General features: G+C 40.4%; 1 protein-coding gene across 1 annotated transcript in view; it reads left to right on the top strand.

Annotated features, from left to right (window-relative positions):
- Positions 1-17301, top strand: part of fam13b (family with sequence similarity 13 member B) — a 143565-nt gene that overhangs the window by 32210 nt on the left and 94054 nt on the right. The window contains exons 2-3 of the mRNA XM_056280933.1: positions 9951-10102; positions 12035-12241. Coding sequence (XP_056136908.1) covers positions 12076-12241 — 166 coding nt within the window. The 5' untranslated portion in view covers positions 9951-10102; positions 12035-12075. The remainder of the gene's footprint in view (positions 1-9950; positions 10103-12034; positions 12242-17301) is intronic.

The following is a 17301-nucleotide window of genomic DNA, read 5'->3' as shown; positions in this document are numbered from 1 at the left end:
TATGTAGAAGTAAATTCCTCTGCACTTCGCTTTTCCCGATAGCGCCGTAATGCGATTTGCTCGGTGTAGGTGGAAGCCCAGCAGATGTAATCTGCTGTTGGGGTTGGATTTGCTGAGCCGAGTGTCAGTGAAACACAGGACAGTAGAACGTGCAAACTCCTTGTTAATCTCATTGTGGAGAAGCAGCTCATCCATTTTCTTGAGCATGGAGCAGAGATTTGTCAGGTGAATCACTGGGAGTGCAGATTGAAATAATAATAATAACTCTATTTATATAGCACTTTTCTTAAATGAATAAGACCAAATAAGTAGGAATAAAAATAAAAACCATATATATATATAATAACATTTCCAAAAGCTTTCACAAAGAGAAAAGTTTTAAAAAGACATTTAAAAGAAGCTAGAGACTTAGTTTGTCTGCATTCAATAGGAAGAGAGTTCAGTAGTGTGGGGGCTCTAACAGCAAAAGCCTGATCACCCTTTGACAAACCATGACCTGGAGATAACCAACAGATCTTGATGGTCGAGAGGGCGTTATACTAGGTCAATAAATCAGAAATTTATTTAGGAGCAAGTCTGATTAAGGCCTTAAAAGTGAGTAATAATATTTTGAAATCCATTCGAATTCTAACAGGGAGCCAGTGTAGGGAGGCAAGCACAGGGCTGATGTGATCATGCTTCTTTGTCCTGGTAATGAGTCGAGCAGCAGCGTTTTGTACCAACTGCAGATGGTGGAGGGAGCCCTGGCTGATACCAGAGTAAAGTGTGTAGCTATAATCAAGCCAATAATAGATAAAAGCATGTACAACTTTTTGTAGATTAGCAACTTATAAAAATGACAATTTTAGAGATTGCCTTGAGCTGGAGAAAACATGACTGAATAACATGTTTGGTTTGATTTAATTATAAAATCAGAGGCTGGCATCGAATATTACCTCTAGATTCCTAGCAACCTGCTTAAGACTATTTAACAGACCACCAAGAATAGTACCAAAAGGGCTGATGGAATTTGGGGGACTGAACAGAATGACCTCAGACTTACCATTAAATTTTAAGAAAATGTTTGTACATCCAGGATTTAAGATCAGAGGGGCAAGTTGTGAATTTGTTTGGCTGCTAGGATCTGTGGGTTTTAGTGGCGTGAATAATTGAGTGTCGTCAACATGAAAGTGGTAAAACACCATAATTTTGAATAAACTGGCCAAGAAGCAGCATGTATATAGAAAACAGAAGGGGGCCAAGAACTGAGCTTTGAGGGATACCACAACCCAACTGAGTCATCAAGAAAGTAGTTACCCAGAACATCAGAAGAAGTTCTGTTAGAGAGGTATGAGCGCAATAAATAAACTAAGAGCTGAGCCCTTGATGCCTCCTCAAGTCTCTAAGCAATGGAAGAAGATACTGTGATCGACTGTCAAAGACAGCATTTAAGTCTAAAAGAACTAAAATCGAGCAGTCAGCTCTGTCTGCAGTCAGCAGTAGATTAGTCACCTTGATTAGAGCTGTCTCAGTACTATGAAATGCTCTAAAACCAGACTTGAAACTGATAAAAACACTCAGTATTCATAAAAGATATCAACTGAGATGAAATTACTTTCTCCAGAACCTTAGATAAAAAAGACAATTTGGAGATTGGTCTGTAGTTACTACTTAAGGACAGGGGATCCAAATTAGATTTCTTTAGCAATGGGTGAACAACGGCATGCTTAAAACTGTCTGGAAAAGAACCAGAGGTCAGAGAATTATTAAGAATTTGCAGAATAATGGGGCTAACAGTGGAAAATACCTCCTTGAGCAGCTTAGTGGGGATGATGTCTAAGATGCAGGAGGAAGAGTTCATATGGGAGACTGTACTCTCAAACACTGAAATTGTAATGGGTTGAAACTGGGTAAAAGGGGCAGAATTAAAATGGGGAATAGAAAGAATGCAAAGGTCAGGCTTGATTTGGGACCTGATAGTCTTCACCTTATTCAAAAAATGAGTGAGAAATTTTTTGGACAGCTCAACATCAAGTGCAAAAAAAAGTGGAGGGACCATTAATAACAGAATCGGTTACCCTAAAGAGAACTTTAGGATTGTGGTTATTTCTAGATATCAATTCAGAGAAGTAGGCTGATCTTACATCCTTAACAGCTTTAGGGTAAATTAACATTTGGTTTTTAAGGATGTTATGGGCTATTTCGTACTTATGTACCTTCCATTGTCGTTCAGATTTTCTACAGTCTTTTAAGGGCTTGTGTGTGCCCATTCATTCAGCCCAGGGGAGGTTATTTTATTTTTGTTTCCCAGATTCGTTGAGGATGGATAGGCACTGATTATTAAATGAATTTAACAGTTTATCTGGATTGAGAGGGGATATAGTGGCCTTAAAGTATGATGAATTAAAAGCATCACAGAATTTAACTGCAGAACCAGAATGGGGGAGTGTGTTTTAAGATAGCAACTAGGAACAGACAGCTGTAGTGGAACTGTAATAACAACAGCTTTATGGTCAGTTACAAGCATATCCACCAAATTAAGACACTCAACAGAGAAACCAGATGAGAGTACAAGGTCTAAGATGTGACCTTTGTAATGTGTCGCCCCTTTAACAGATTGAATGAGAAAGAGTTTATAAGGTCTAAAAATGTGAGGTGAGGGAATGGGAAGGACAACATGCATGAATAATAAAATCACCAAGAATAAGCACCCTGTCATATTTAGGCATGACAATAGATAGCTCAGAAAACTCAGAAATAAAACTAACTTAATTAGGTGGGCTATAAATTAAGATGCAGAATAAAGAAGGAGGGCCAGTCATTAAGAAACTTAAAACCTCAAAGGAGATAAACTTACCAAAAGTAACAGGATGGCACTTAAGACCTAATTTATTGAAAACAGCAAGGCCACCCCCTCTTCCAGAGAGCCTGTGAATATGAAAATATGCAAAATTAGAGAGCTTAGCTTCAATCAGGGGAACAGTGTCCCTTGGGGACAGCATCTCTCCGTAATCATAAAAAAGTCCAGATTATTAGAAACAATCAATCAGTCAATCAAGTTGCATTTTATATAGTGCTTTTCTAGCTGCAACAGCCACTCAAAGTGCTTTCATTTCTGGTCAAATCAGAATTTCAGACACCTGTTATAATAGAACACAAGCCATTTTCTGTACAATAGCTACCTATTTCGTATGCGTAAGGCCACCAAAATGTGATTTACGATGATTAACTTATTCACACAATAAAATGATATTTATTAACAATAAACTGATAAAGGAGTTACCAAAAGATCTCACGTTCAACAGGCCAAAATTGTTTGGTGTCAAAGCAGAGTGAAAATAAATGGAAATGCAGGAAATAGGATGTAAATTGCAGCTATTTGCTCCAAATATATTAGGTTGTTATTATTTCTACCATTAGACATCTCACGTGGATGAGAGGCCTGGTACCTAATAACAGTCTGTATGGGGAACATTCCCAGTGAGAGTGTTAACAACAGATGAGGCCAGTGGGGGGAGCTAGCAGGGGAACAGTACTGTGGGGTGCCACCATAGGCGGAAATGGAGGTTCTGGGAGGGAAGTGTGGGATTTAAACACTCGGTCATGTGGAGAGGACTGTACGGCGTGCTGCAAGTTGGCCGCTAGCATTCGGCTAATCGGCCTGTTGGGGGTGGACTCTTGTCAGTTCTGAAGAGGGAGAAAGTATCCCAAAACAGATTAAAATTGTCAATAAAACCTACATTGTGAGCTTTGTAGGCAGAGTTGAGCCAAGTGTGGAGGCCAAGGATTCTGCTGAAACACCCTGCTCCACGGGCCAATGTGGGGATAGGACCGGAAATAAAAACAGACTTTCCACAAGTACTTAAAAAGCTGAAAAGGTCATTAAAATCCTTTTTGGTTGGTTCAGACTGCTGACGAGCTGCATTGTTTGTCCTCACATGAACAATCAATTGATTGGTGGAGAACGGAGTGAGCACAGCAGCCCCGGGAGCTTATCCAGGATATCGGGGACTGTGGCTCCGGGGGAACAGTGTGTGGCTGTTGAAAAGACGGATGTTCCTGATTATGGAATCCCCAACTATTAGTATGGCTGGGGAGAAAAGGGGATGAGGGGATGTTGGCTGTGGGTTGTATTGCTGTGCCAGCACTGAACCAGTCAAGCTGAACTCAGTGATCACCCCAATTTTTTCCTCTCTCACAGTGAGAACTCCCAATAAGGTGTAGCAGCCATTGTCACTTGTGTTTCGTAGGCTCAGCTGTAACCTGTTCCATCCAGCCCCTTTAAAAATGGCATCCTGGGACCAATGCTAACACAAGCAATCCAATATATTACAAACTTCATCAAACTCTATTGAAACACTGTTCTAAGGTAATATTGATTGTTGTAGATTACCCGTTTAACAGAAGCATCACTGCATTGTCATCACGTTTCAGTCCTTTTTCATGTTTGAGTTTGAACGTGTTTGCTGCTGCACCAGTGCTTATCCCACCCGGTCAAAAATTTAAACAGAGGTATATGGAAAGTGTCACAAACCATGATAAAGATGCCAGTTAATATTATATAACCTAACTCCACATTCTGGATGGATAAGATCGATGACAGAAAGTTGGATCAGTTCATCTGGACACAACATTTATTGAAACAAAAATTTTATGCCAAAAGGTCTTCAGTCGTTATGCCCCTGTATGGTTTATAAGGGTGGGGATACCTGCAGTCAGTTGAGACTGAAGAGGTCACTTAGATGAGTGATGAAACTTTTCTCTCCATAAACGTTGTGTCCAAATGAACTGATTCAACTTTCTGTGATTTCCTTACCTGGATTTTTGAGCCTGCATAAAGACAGATAAGATCAATGGTTTATTGATGGAGAAAATCACAAATTTATAGGTTAAATCTTATGATGACCAAGGCGTTGATTTCATCTTAGCAAAAATTGTAAATATATATATAATTAAACCATTATTGGTCAAAGTACACTGAAGTCACAATCTCAGGTATAGATTTTTACCCCTAGACTGCTATGAGCAATTTTCTGTCTAGTGTTTCATTTCACCTTCCCAACTTTCACCATTTGCAGCTATTACCAAAGCCTTTTAACAGGTCAATAGTTAATTCTTTTTACATTGTCATTCTGTAAGTGAGTTTTCTTCCAAATTTAAATACAAAAATGCTTGTTTGAATTTGCAAAGGATTGAAAATTCAGAATGAATGGAATAAATGCTTCAATGCTAACACAATTATTACTTCTATAGTTTAGTTGAATTAAATGTCAATTGGAATTTGAAATAAAAAGTTACAATATTTATTTTTTATATATGTTTTGCTTTTTCTTCATAGTCTATGAAACAGATTTTTCACCAAGCAAGTGTAGAAAAATTTCTTATTATGAAGGGGGGGTGTTTTCTGGAAATATTAGCTTATTGAATGTTCACCTTGAAGTATTGGGTGCTACTAAAGTCTGACTTGGTGATTTCTACAGCATAGGTATTTTTGGCAGGATAGTTTTTTTTGAGGGGGGGGGTACAGGCATGTCGACCATCTGGCTAAAGAGTATCACTGAGAATGACAGACCCAGACAGTCTCATGTAAAGCCCTTTAGTCAGCTTGTGTAATCAGTGCTTAGTGGCTCAGTAGGCTAGGGTTAAAAACCTCTGTCATTATGACTGGGAATCAGAAAGCACCTTTTGTTAAAGGGGAACAAGCCTGTAATGAAGGCAGCAAGCTGGTTTAAGAGGGTGACAGAAGAAAGAGGCCAGACTGCCCAGACAGACCAAGGCAACAATAGGAAAAATAAGTGAGGCTTAGGAGAGTTGAGAGTGAATGAGAAACAGAAAGATGGACAGAGAGAGAGAGATCACATATTTTGTGGAGGGAATGCCCCGTGATATTTTCTGCTTTTTTTTTTTTAAATCTTCATGACTGACCTCTGCCTTCCTACCACCCTTTCTGATGTGGCGGTGATGTCGGTACTTTGCCTAAGTAGATTGGATGGCTTGCATAACACATTGCGGAAGGACTGGAGCAAGAAAGGAAGAAAGGGAGCAAGGCAAGAGGGAGGAGAAGAAAGAGAAAGGCATACATTTTGGAAAAGCGCAGCGTCGAGGCAAGAAGGGAGAGAGGGGAGATGGTTTAAAGGTGGGGGGAGAGATATGGAGTGATGCAGACAGAGGTGGCAGGGAGATGCTTAATAATGGTTGTTGAAGTTCCTTTTTCAAGCACATGATGAATTATAAACCAACCTCCAGGCTTTTTCTAAGCGGAGCGCCATTCTGCAGAGTGGCTGACAGGAGAAAAACAACTCCAGGAGCATCAAATTTGGGCCACCATGGAGCTTAACTGGGCTAAGGCACCTGCCGTTAGCTCACAATGTTGTTTGTTCAAATCTGGTTGATGTCTAATACTGCGATCAGACTACAACGATATTTTTGTCTTTCATGATGGTCACCATGTCAGATTAGACAATCCTAGTACCATAAATTCTTACCATGTCTTTGCCGGGAGTCTGGCAACACTACAATTATGACCCCCGACCGATCATCGTATGCTGCATTTCCCAATTTTGCGAAAGTTCATAGGTCTTCAGGGAGGAGGGTCAAGAAATTGTCAATCATGGCTACAGAAGCACAATTTGTGATGCTGGCGGTCTTGTGTTGCAAAAAAAAAAAAGATTGTGGATGCTGTTGCGGCTAGTGCTACTGGGAAATGATAACCTAGCATAGCTAACCTGCTACTCACCGGGCTACTGAAGTGCCTCAGATGTTTTTCGCCAACAATTTTCTTTTTTGATTCTGTCCTAGAGGAAACATCAAAATGGTATTGTTGCTACTGCTCAACGAACTTTTTCTTGGTTTCATTGTTCCACCTGACAGCAGCAATAGCAGCATCGCTTTCTCTTTGCCATGTTGTTAAATATGTGCACCAGAGAGCACTCTGTCATCGTATTGGTCAATGTCAAGGAACATGTCGTAGGAGTTGTCAGATAAGGCAGGAAAATACAAAAAATTCTGACAGGCTAGACTTTTTGTCAGGATGTCCCGGGGCATCCCAGATGCCACATTGCTGTTCTTCAATTATGTCACACTACATGGTAAAGATGCCCGTTCATCATTCCTGATGTTTATAATCGGGCTGAATGCCAGAAGGCTGAATCCATGTAATCTGATCCCAGTATTAAATGCTTCATATTGCAAAATTCTTGTTTTTTGGGGGGGGAGGGGTTGGATTTCCCCCCCCTTTTTTTCTCCCCAATTGTACTTGACCAATTACCCCACTCTTTCGAGCCGTCCTGGTCGCTGCTTCACCCGCTCTGCTGATCCAAGGAGGGCTGTAGACTACCACATGCCTCCTCTGATACATGTGGAGTCACCAGCCGCGTCTTTTCACCTGACAGTTAGGAGTTTCGCCAGGGGGACGTAGCACTTGGGAGGATCACACTATTCTCCCCCAGTTCTCCCTCTGCCCTGAAAAGGTGCCCCGACTGACCAGAGGAGGCACTAGTGAAGCAACCAGGACACATTCAATGTGAAGCGTGTTGGGTGTCTAGAAAAATGCTATATAAATGTAATTATTATTATATCCACATCTGGCTTCCCACCCACAGACACGGTCAGTTGTGTCTGCAGGGACACCCACCCAAGCCAGAGGTGACACGGGGATTCGAACCGGTGATTCCCGTGTTGGTAGGCAACGGAACAGACCGCTACACTACCTGGACGCCCGCAAAATGATTGTTAATTAACTTTACACATTTTCAGTGCTCTTCCCCGTAGTCTAACAATGTTTACAAGAAATGCAGGGCAGTTTTTAAAAACTTTTTTTTTTACAAAACCTAGGGTGCATAGTTTTTTTTAAAATTATCAGTGTAGCTATGTTGAATGATATCCTGTAATTTTTTTGTTAATGCTTGTAAGTTAACAGCCAAAATATGAATGGCACTTTTTCAAAGACATCTCTTCCATTCATGAGTAAATTTTGCCAGTAACACAATTTTTCTCTATGCTTTCGCCCTCTTTTTGTCAGTCTCTGTGTTTTGCCTTCTCCCTCTGTCTTTTTCTCTCTCTTTCTGTAAATAGTCTTGCTTTTAATATTTTACCACAGGCCTATATCTCTCTGGACGACCTAACTTTGCAGTGACAGCCTCAGAACATTTACACGCATTCTCACATGCACGCTAAGCCTCTCATGTTCTTAAACATTTACAGCTCTACCTCACACACACATGCGCGCACACACACACATACTCGCATTTACTTGGTAGTTAGGTTGGTTCAGTCTCAGATGGTTGGTTTGCTTCGAACAAACCCTTATTTGCACTTATACATCACACAGACATATTTATCCACCTAAAGCAACACACACACAACACACACACAGAGGCCTACTTACAAGCAGTGCATGTGTATGGCTGTTTGCTATCAGCCGTACACATGCACAGAGGCACATTCAGCAGACACACATGCACATTCAAAGTGGCAGTGTTTGAAAACATACATCTCAATGATTTGCTTTTAATCATGTGTTTGTGTGCATGCAAACACACATACATGCACATAGTTTTCTAGATTGGGCTCTGTCAGTTTGTCGACTTGCCTCAAGCCAGAAGGGGGGGGGGAGGAGAGAGAGAGAGAGAGAGAGAGAGAGAGAGAGAGAGAGAGAGAGAGAGAGAGAGAGAGAGAGAGAGAGAGAGAGAGAGAGAGAGAGAGAGAGAGAGAGAGAGAGAGAGAGAGAGAGAGAGAGAGAGAGAGAGAGAGAGAGAGAGAGAGAGAGAGAGAGAGAGAGAGAGAGAGAGAGAGAGAGAGAGAGAGAGAGAGAGAGAGAAGGTGAATGAGAAGGTGAATGAGAAGGTGAATGAGAAGGGAAAAGGAGAAAAGGAGGATTACTCTTATTCCTCTCTAGCTCCTAGCAGAGGTGATGGAAGATGGAGAAAAGGTTAAAATACAGAATGTAACTGGCTTTTATTTTAATACCCAGTGAATTTAAATTTGCTTTGCTCGTTTTTATGCATTGTTTATATTCTGCATTACTCGCTCTGTGTAACCTATGACGTTACATTATAATTCTGTTACTTTTGTGTAATTTGTGCTTTTGACACCTATTGCGTGTCTATCCATCCTGGAAGAGGGATCCCTCCTCTCTTGCTCTTTCTGAGCTTGCTCCCATTTTTCCCCCTGATAAGGTTTTCTTGTGGCGCTTTTCCTTATTCATGTCTATGATCTAAGGATAGGAGGTGTCATATATTGTTGTATATTGTACTGATTGTAAAGCCCTTCGGGGCTACCTTGTGATATTGAATAAACTTGACTTGACTTTAGCTTCCCTTTGTAACACTCTAGTGAGACATCCACACATGTGCACCCATCCTCCTTTAAGATATGTGGTTTTGTAAACCCAGCATCATGTTTCTCTGCATGCCTAGTGCCATGTATGTCGTGTATCCCCGTTTTTGTTTTTGCCAAATTATTCCAAAAAATGTGGAGAATGAGTCCCCAGCAACATGAGAAATAGTTTTATTTCAGTTATATTGAACACTGAAATACTGTGGGATGTCAGAATGTATGGACATGACTAGATTTGATGTACAATTGCTTTTAAATCATACTCAGCCTAAAAAAAAAAAATTAATATTCGATGGAATCGCAATCCTTTGCTTTAAATTTGTGGAACCGCTTGAATCTGCAGACGTTTTGTCAGCATTTTGTATGTGGTTTGGTACGATTAATTTGTTGCAAAAACACATTCCATTGCATTTGGGGGTTTGAAGTCATTTTGTGACATTCTAATTTAATAGATTGCTACCATGTGACGCTAACCTTTTTTTTGTTTTTGTTTTTTTGTTCTTCTCTCTCCTCTTTCTCTCTTCCCCCACATCACTCTCACCCAGCCTCTGTCTTTCTTCCCTCTCTCCTTCCATCTCCCTCTCACCCTGGATCCCTTCCTTACTCTCCATCTTTCTGTCTCTCTCTGTCCTCAGATAGCTAGAAAGGAATCCTGATAGAGGGATTTGCGGTCCGTCAATGAGGAACTACCGGCTCATCTTCTGCCACAACCTGAAGCAGCCGTAGATGGTTCACTGGTTCACTGGCCAGGGGAGGAGAGGATAGGACACACTTTAACTGCTACACGGTTTGTAAACACAGATGCTATCACACAAATACACGCGAGCACGCACACACTCAAGCACAAGTGCACAGACTAATACACTACATGATGGATTAACACAAAGGTTAACACGCACACATATTAGTATTACATGGATTTGGTAATGAATTTTGGCAAATCATGAAAGCAGTCCTCCTTATTACTGCAACTCATGATATCTTAGTGAATTTTTTACATTTCTTTTCGCATCAACTTTAATAAGAGAGTTGTGTGCAAAAGTATTTTTTGTATATATTAATTAATACATTAATATCAATATTACACCTAATTTTATCGATGAAAAAGCAAATTCTTTTTTTTTAAGGGGATCAATGTTGAAAATTCACTGGTCCATACAAATAGTAAAAGTACTACAGCAATATAATTAGGATAAAGAAAAATGTTGCGTGCAATCAGAAAGTGATACGGAAGATCCTGCTGAGCCTACATGTAGTTATGTAACAAGCTGAATACCTGGACACTGGAACTGAACTTGTTAAGTGATGTACTATCACTCATGTTCTCACACATAGACATGACTGCAGACACACATGCACAAAAATCTTGTTGTCACCACATCGTCGTGTTACTAGATAGACAACTTAAACCATTTGGCCGGTGCCGGTTAACATATTATGCGACAGGCCATTAGTTTTGAAAATCATCACAACAACCTTGCCTGACAACTGGTTAATAGGTAAAGGAGTTACTTGTTTGTGTGAGGATACATTTGTGTGGTGTGGGTGTGTTGCAGATATTTCTCATGACCTAATGTGTTAAAGTGTAGCCTCAGCTACAAAGAACCAACAGCTCTGTCTTGTTCTTGAATCCAACCAGTTCATAGTGTTGTAGTCTAACAATCGACAATTACCTATATCTCAGTGAAAAGGGGAAGGTCCCCATAAATTGTCAGTTGAGGCTGAAGGTGATGGCATCACAGTCATTTAATATCCACTCATCATCATGAATTTTATTTCATTTAAAATTAGGACTTGATTCATGTTTCAAAAAGTGCATTCCATTACAGACGGGAGCCCATTGAATGGTCCCATTTTAAACTGTGTAATAAATCTGCATAATAAATTCTAATGACAAATAATGCACTTATGTTTGGCTGTGTTTCTTTAACAATACAATTTAAAAGACAAACTGAAATTATCTACAGTATATAGCCTAGTTGATATTGAAGGTATTTATCCCATGTTTGGCACAAGCTCCTTTGTAAAAGAAACACATAGTGGTCAGATCTGACTGGGCAATGTCAGTACCCACAGCTTCATGTCGCTGTTATACACTCATATCTTTGCCTTCCACCCTCTCATCCAAGTAGACTATTGCTACCTCCCAACATACACACACACACACATTCCGCTTCTTCACCATCTTAGTTTACTTATTTGCCTCTTGGACCTGTCCCATCCCCTCAACCTCCGCCCTCCTCCCCTCGCCCTCCTCCTAGAAAGATCAGGTGTGTGTGCATCCAAGTTGCTAACCTATTGCAGCAGCCCATTCTCCTCCTCCTTCTGACATTCTGTTGAGTGTTGCACACTCGCTTGTTTGTGTTTGTGGATGACAGAGGAAGAGACCAGCTCTAGTTATCTCTCTCTCTTGCTGTCTGTTTCTCTTCTTTGTAAGTATCACTTTTAGATCTGTCAACTTGTGTCTGTCTGTGCGTCTCTCCCTTTCCTTTTGGTTTTGGAGATGAAGATGGTTCCATTATGTCGTGCAGTGTGAGCACAGGCAAAATCATTGTCAAAATGTCTTATGTTGTACAGATTCTCACACTGAAGCAATGGTTCTTACTTATTTTACTCTGCTCTTACTCTTTTCTTTAATGAGTGTAAAACTCTTCTTTTCTCACTTTGTTCATTTTCTCTTTCTTTCTGTCTTTCTTTCTTTCTTTTTCTGTCCCTAAAGACGTGAGGTCTCAGCGGGGTTGTGGTGAGGAGGAGGAGGCCATGAGGAAGAGCGTGTCTCCGTTGCCAGGCAACGAGGGCGGGAGCTCGGCCACCACCACACGGGTGTTTGGCGTTTCTTTGGAAGAGGTGACGCACACACACACACTCAGCGGCTACGAGGTCCCTTCGCTGGTCAAGCACATCGTCGACTACATAGAGGAGCACGGTGGGTGACGAGGAGAGGCACACACACACCAACTGATGCAAATTTTATTGATCAATGTGGTGAAATAAATAAATTATATGTACTTGTTGCAATAGTATATTTCAGTTGAGAAAAGTCTCACAGGAAAAAAAAGTTGTTCAATGACTACTGGCCAAATTTACTTGTACAGCTGACAAATGTTAACAGCCACTGCTAAAAATTGCATTTAGGTGATGACAGATGTTATTTTTTCCTGCTGGCTTTGTTCTTTCAAATTGAGCTATTATAGCGCTGACAGGGTGCTTGATGATGATTTATTTTAATTTTAACAAGTGTCGTTACTTCAATGTAATTTAGAATCATGTTTCTTTCATTCTTTGATTCCATAATATCTATGGACTTGAACCAATGCTGACTGTAGACTGGCGCAAACATTAGGCAGATCTCACCCAGTGATACCGGTTATCAGACATAGCTGTCTACCAATTTGGCAAATTTCCAATCACACTTACTGTGCTGATTCGTTGTTTGTCATTTTATGGGCTTGATTTGTGTACGGTATATGAAAAAGCATTGCAAGGAAACTTTGTATACCAGTTTAACTAAATGTATCATAGTCACCAGATGACTGCTGACACAGGGTAATAAAGCCATTCTGAGCAGCATTCTGCCTTATCAATGCCAGAAAAGAATCAGTATTTCATGGAAAACAGCCAAAAACCCTTTAAATCCTTAGAAAATAAGGTAAGAAGTACAACATTGCATTGATTACTGTCATTTTTCCTTGGGCTGCACTGGCTCACATCTGATATACTGATTTGAAAGCAATATATAATTCAAAAAGATGCTTTTTGTCTTGATCTCACTGTTCTCTTATTGTCCTTTTCACATTTTGTGCTTTGATGAAACTGCTTTTATTAAGTGGTTTTCACTTTAAGTACCATCTGAGAAACTAAATATGTGTCAAAGACACATTAATCTTAACAGGGGTAACAGGGGTTCAAATCCCCCTGTTACCTCCTGCTTGGTCAGGTGTCCCGACAGACACAATTGGCTGTGTCTGCAGGTGGGAAGCCAGATGTGGGTATGTGTCCTGATCACTGCACTAGCGCCTCCTCTGGTCGGTTGGGGTGCCTGTTCGGGGGGGAGGGGGAACTGGGGAGAATAGCGTGATCTTCCCATGCGCTACGTCCTCCTGGCAAAACTCCTCACTGTCAGGTGAAAAGAAGCGGCTGGCGATTCCACATGTATCGGAGGAGGCATGTGGTAGTTTGCAGCCCTCCTCAGATCAGCAGAGCGGGTGGAGCAGCGACCGGGACGGCTCAGAAGAGGGAAGAGTTGGGTAATTGGCTGGATACAATTGGAGAGAAAATCCAAAAAAAAAGTCCTTATAGTTCAAATCCTTCTCATCAGCTTCTGTATAAAGTTTTACATTTTGCCTCAGGCCATTGTAATTCTCCATTAATAATTAGCTAAAGCAAGTCTCTTCTGTCCTTGTGTTGTTTCTCACCCATCTCCTCTTTGACACCATCTGGACCTGTTTCGACTTTTTAAACGCTCTGATTTTTGCAATTGGTTTATTTCGTATTGTGAAGGAAATTTGGCATGATGTGTTCAGAGTTATCATGTATTCATTGTCTTTTTGTTTCTTTATGCCTGTGTTGTTATGTGAGCCAAATACACCTTAAAGGAGGTTGTGTTATGTAGTGTCAGAAGAGAGACGTGCTTTCATGAGACACATCATATGTAGAGATCTTGGAGAGACGAGTCTCGTGTTTCATTGTTATGTGTTTCTGAAGAAAACAATACTTACTTGTGTTGAACTTGTGTTGAACTGTTGACCCTTGCAAGAGTTAGTTCTCCCTGCTGTATGGGGGAGTGTTTCTATAGGCTGATTAATCCTCAGCCCGTCACTGTTTTGTATAATTCTGAGTTTTGAGTATTTGTAGGTGAATTTCCATGACAGTATATGCTGTCATTTTGTCTTTTATGATACTGGTAACATAAGACTCGCATGTTTTGCCACCATGTGGGTTATCCCACATTGATCTTTTCGCTCAGACAGTGGTAGCTTCTCCACCTGTTTAAACCACATACGAGGAGTGGATAAAAAAGAAATCCCCATTCTCCTTAGTGTTCTGATTCTATGGATTAACTTTGTGATCAGAAACTGAACTGTTGGTTATGGTCACACAGGGCGTTGTAATTCAGGCTGGTTGTTAGCAGTTTTTATACAGCGGAGCTGGTGTGATGGTGTTCACGTCTCAGAACTGCAATGGAAACGGTGGCCTTTCTATTTTAAGTCAGCATTTCAGCACTGCCATTGAAAAGCATGTTCCGTAGCTAAACATGGAATGAACCAAAATATGCTGTTAGAGATCCTGTGTGGGTGATAAAATTAAGTCTGATGCATTGTCAGTCAGTGCCACGGTCCACTTCCTCCATCATTATATAACAGTTCTACCGTCTTCAGCCCAACTCCTGCAAAGCAGGGGAACAGAATTGCATAGGGAGGGGCCTAATGAAGCCAAAGCCCTGGCCCCGGGCCTTCTCTAAGCGGGCATAGAACATCTCTCTCAAAGCAGAAGCTCTGCGCTTAGGGTTTTTTTTTTTTTTTTTTTTTTTTAAGCCAACAGGCAGCTCAGCCTTCTCACACAGCTATCTCTTCAAGCACTTCTTTACAGAAGGAAGGATAAGTGAAAACATTTGAGGAGGACCTTTTTTCTATTGAGAAAGGGTTTTTGTCAAGTAGTGCTCAGTAGACGCCGGCCAATTTCAATATTCTGCTCTTACTGCCGGCCAAATGTGACTTTTAAAAATATAAAGGAACTTACAAATGAACTTCATTCTTTCTTCTAAACAGGTAATTCAAAATAGCAAATTAAACTATTCCTGATTCATTGTATTAACTAAATCATCCTCCGTATTTCCTTCGTAACTATTTCTCACTTGATGTGATTTTGGGATTACGTTTTGTTGGAAATGATAGGCCTTGCTTTGTGTAGTGGTCTGAAACAGTTCATCCCTAAAAGTGCAAACTCTGCCCACCTTTTACAGACAGGCTAATATAAAGGTGACACACGAAAATATTTAAGAGAGTGAAATTGTTTATTGTTCAGGACTGGTTGGGTCCCCACATCATCACTGCATAGTTTGTTAACGTTTAACAAAGAATTGTTTGGTTTTTCTCAGGTTTTTTTTTTTAATTTGAAGTTAATAAGGTATGCAATTATGACAGGGTTGTGTATGCGAATGTGAGTGTATATGTAATAAATTAACTCGTTTAACATTCTACTTAATTCTCTTCTGGATTATCTATTGAGTAATAAGCTTTGGCAAACATAAAAAGAGGATGTTAACTGCACAACCTGCCGAGTCATTGAAATTTTCTATTTTTCTTTGTTCTTGGAATGAAGCGTCACTCCAAGGTACCTCAACTGACTGGTGAGGCGAGTTGGCAGACTGTGTGACCTGAGCCCAGTCAGACCATAAGAGGTTATGTAATAAGTCGCTTAATACCCCAGGGCCCTTACAGGCATATTAATCATAACAGTGCAGCCAGTCCAGAAGTTAGTCAGCCAATGAAAAACCCTTAATATTGCTGATATTTGTCTGTAATGCCAGGTATGTGAAATCAGGAGTGAGGTATGAAAAATCAGGGGGAAAACTAGTTGAATGGTATGAAAGAATTTGAGAACAGTTCTTAGACCTGTAGTACTTGAACCAAATGCTCTTTGACGAAAAGACTAGGAAACAAACAGACACCTGAATTAACCACCCCAAAGCCTAGCACTCGAGAAAATTGGAAAATTAGGAAAAATAAAAAGCTGGTATGTTGGTACTAATCTGTCTTTGATGCTAAGTGCAGGGTATTATGTCCAGACATATGAGAGCTGTGAAGTGATACTTGAGTAGTAATTGAAAAATATTCAGATGCTGTTACATCTTTAGGAGCCTTTATCCTTTAATACAGAGAAGAAGAGAATAGGGTAGGGGTCTGCCAAGATATTACACAATCATACTCCCACTGTCAAGATAATAGATTTTGAAGGCTTTACCCATACAAGGATCAATAGGAAGTGCAAACCCACCCACACCTTCTTGATTTTCTTCTTCAGTTTGTGTTATTTCAGAATCAGAAATTCTTTTATTGCCATGTGCATTACATGCACTAGGAATTTAGCTTATCGTTGTTAGTACAGTACAGTTGCGAGTGCAAGAGTGCCTGTTCTTTTTGAGAAAGGATATTTCCACTGATCTTGTGTTTTTTCTTTTTTTTTTCTTCTCCAATTTCTTTCTCAACTTTGTGTTCCTGCCTAGTTTAAGTAAATGCCAAAAGAAGGAACTTTAAACCGTCCAGTTAGAGGCAGTGGAAGTGTGTACCATACCTCGACACCTGTCGAGGTGACAGTTGCAAGCATCTCTAGATGTTGGTAATAGTAGTTGTATTAGTGACATTAATGGTAGTGATTGTAGGTGGATAACTTATTGAAATAGTAGTTTGTAGTAGCAGTAATTGTTTATGTTTATGTAGCGTTAGTAGCTAGAGTAGTAGCATTTGCATGTTAGCAAGAATCAAATACATAATGTTTCAGCTATTCTACACAGTGAAACCATATTTTCAGCATTTTCAAATATGGCATCACATAAACACCAGCATGACATTTGACAATGTTTGCGCGTTATGTAAGGGGGGGGGCACTATCATGGCATTTGGGATATAGCCCAGCCCCGCTCTGAGCCCTACCAAGAGTTAGCAGATACTATCTGCATGTCCTCTTCATCACACAGTGGGTGATGTAACCATAGTTAGGAATGATGTTATCTTTCAGTTTGGCCATGTCTGTATCCTTCAGACTGATAAGCCTATAGGAGAAGTAGATATGCATGAGTGCATCCGTGTTAATGGTCGCATATTGTACACAGGCACAAACAAACACAGACACATTAAACAAACACAGACACATGCTCACAGGTATACAATAGGTACATCATGCCAGATTGATCAAATCGACCTTTTGGCCTAAATTAGAACAATGTCGCCAACTGAATCTTTGTTTGTATATAAGTCAGTCATCAGA

This window comes from Lampris incognitus, chromosome 1, assembly GCF_029633865.1.
Source record: "Lampris incognitus isolate fLamInc1 chromosome 1, fLamInc1.hap2, whole genome shotgun sequence".
NCBI classification, from domain to species: Eukaryota; Metazoa; Chordata; class Actinopteri; order Lampriformes; family Lampridae; genus Lampris; species Lampris incognitus.
This window is presented reverse-complemented; position numbering and strand designations above follow the sequence as displayed.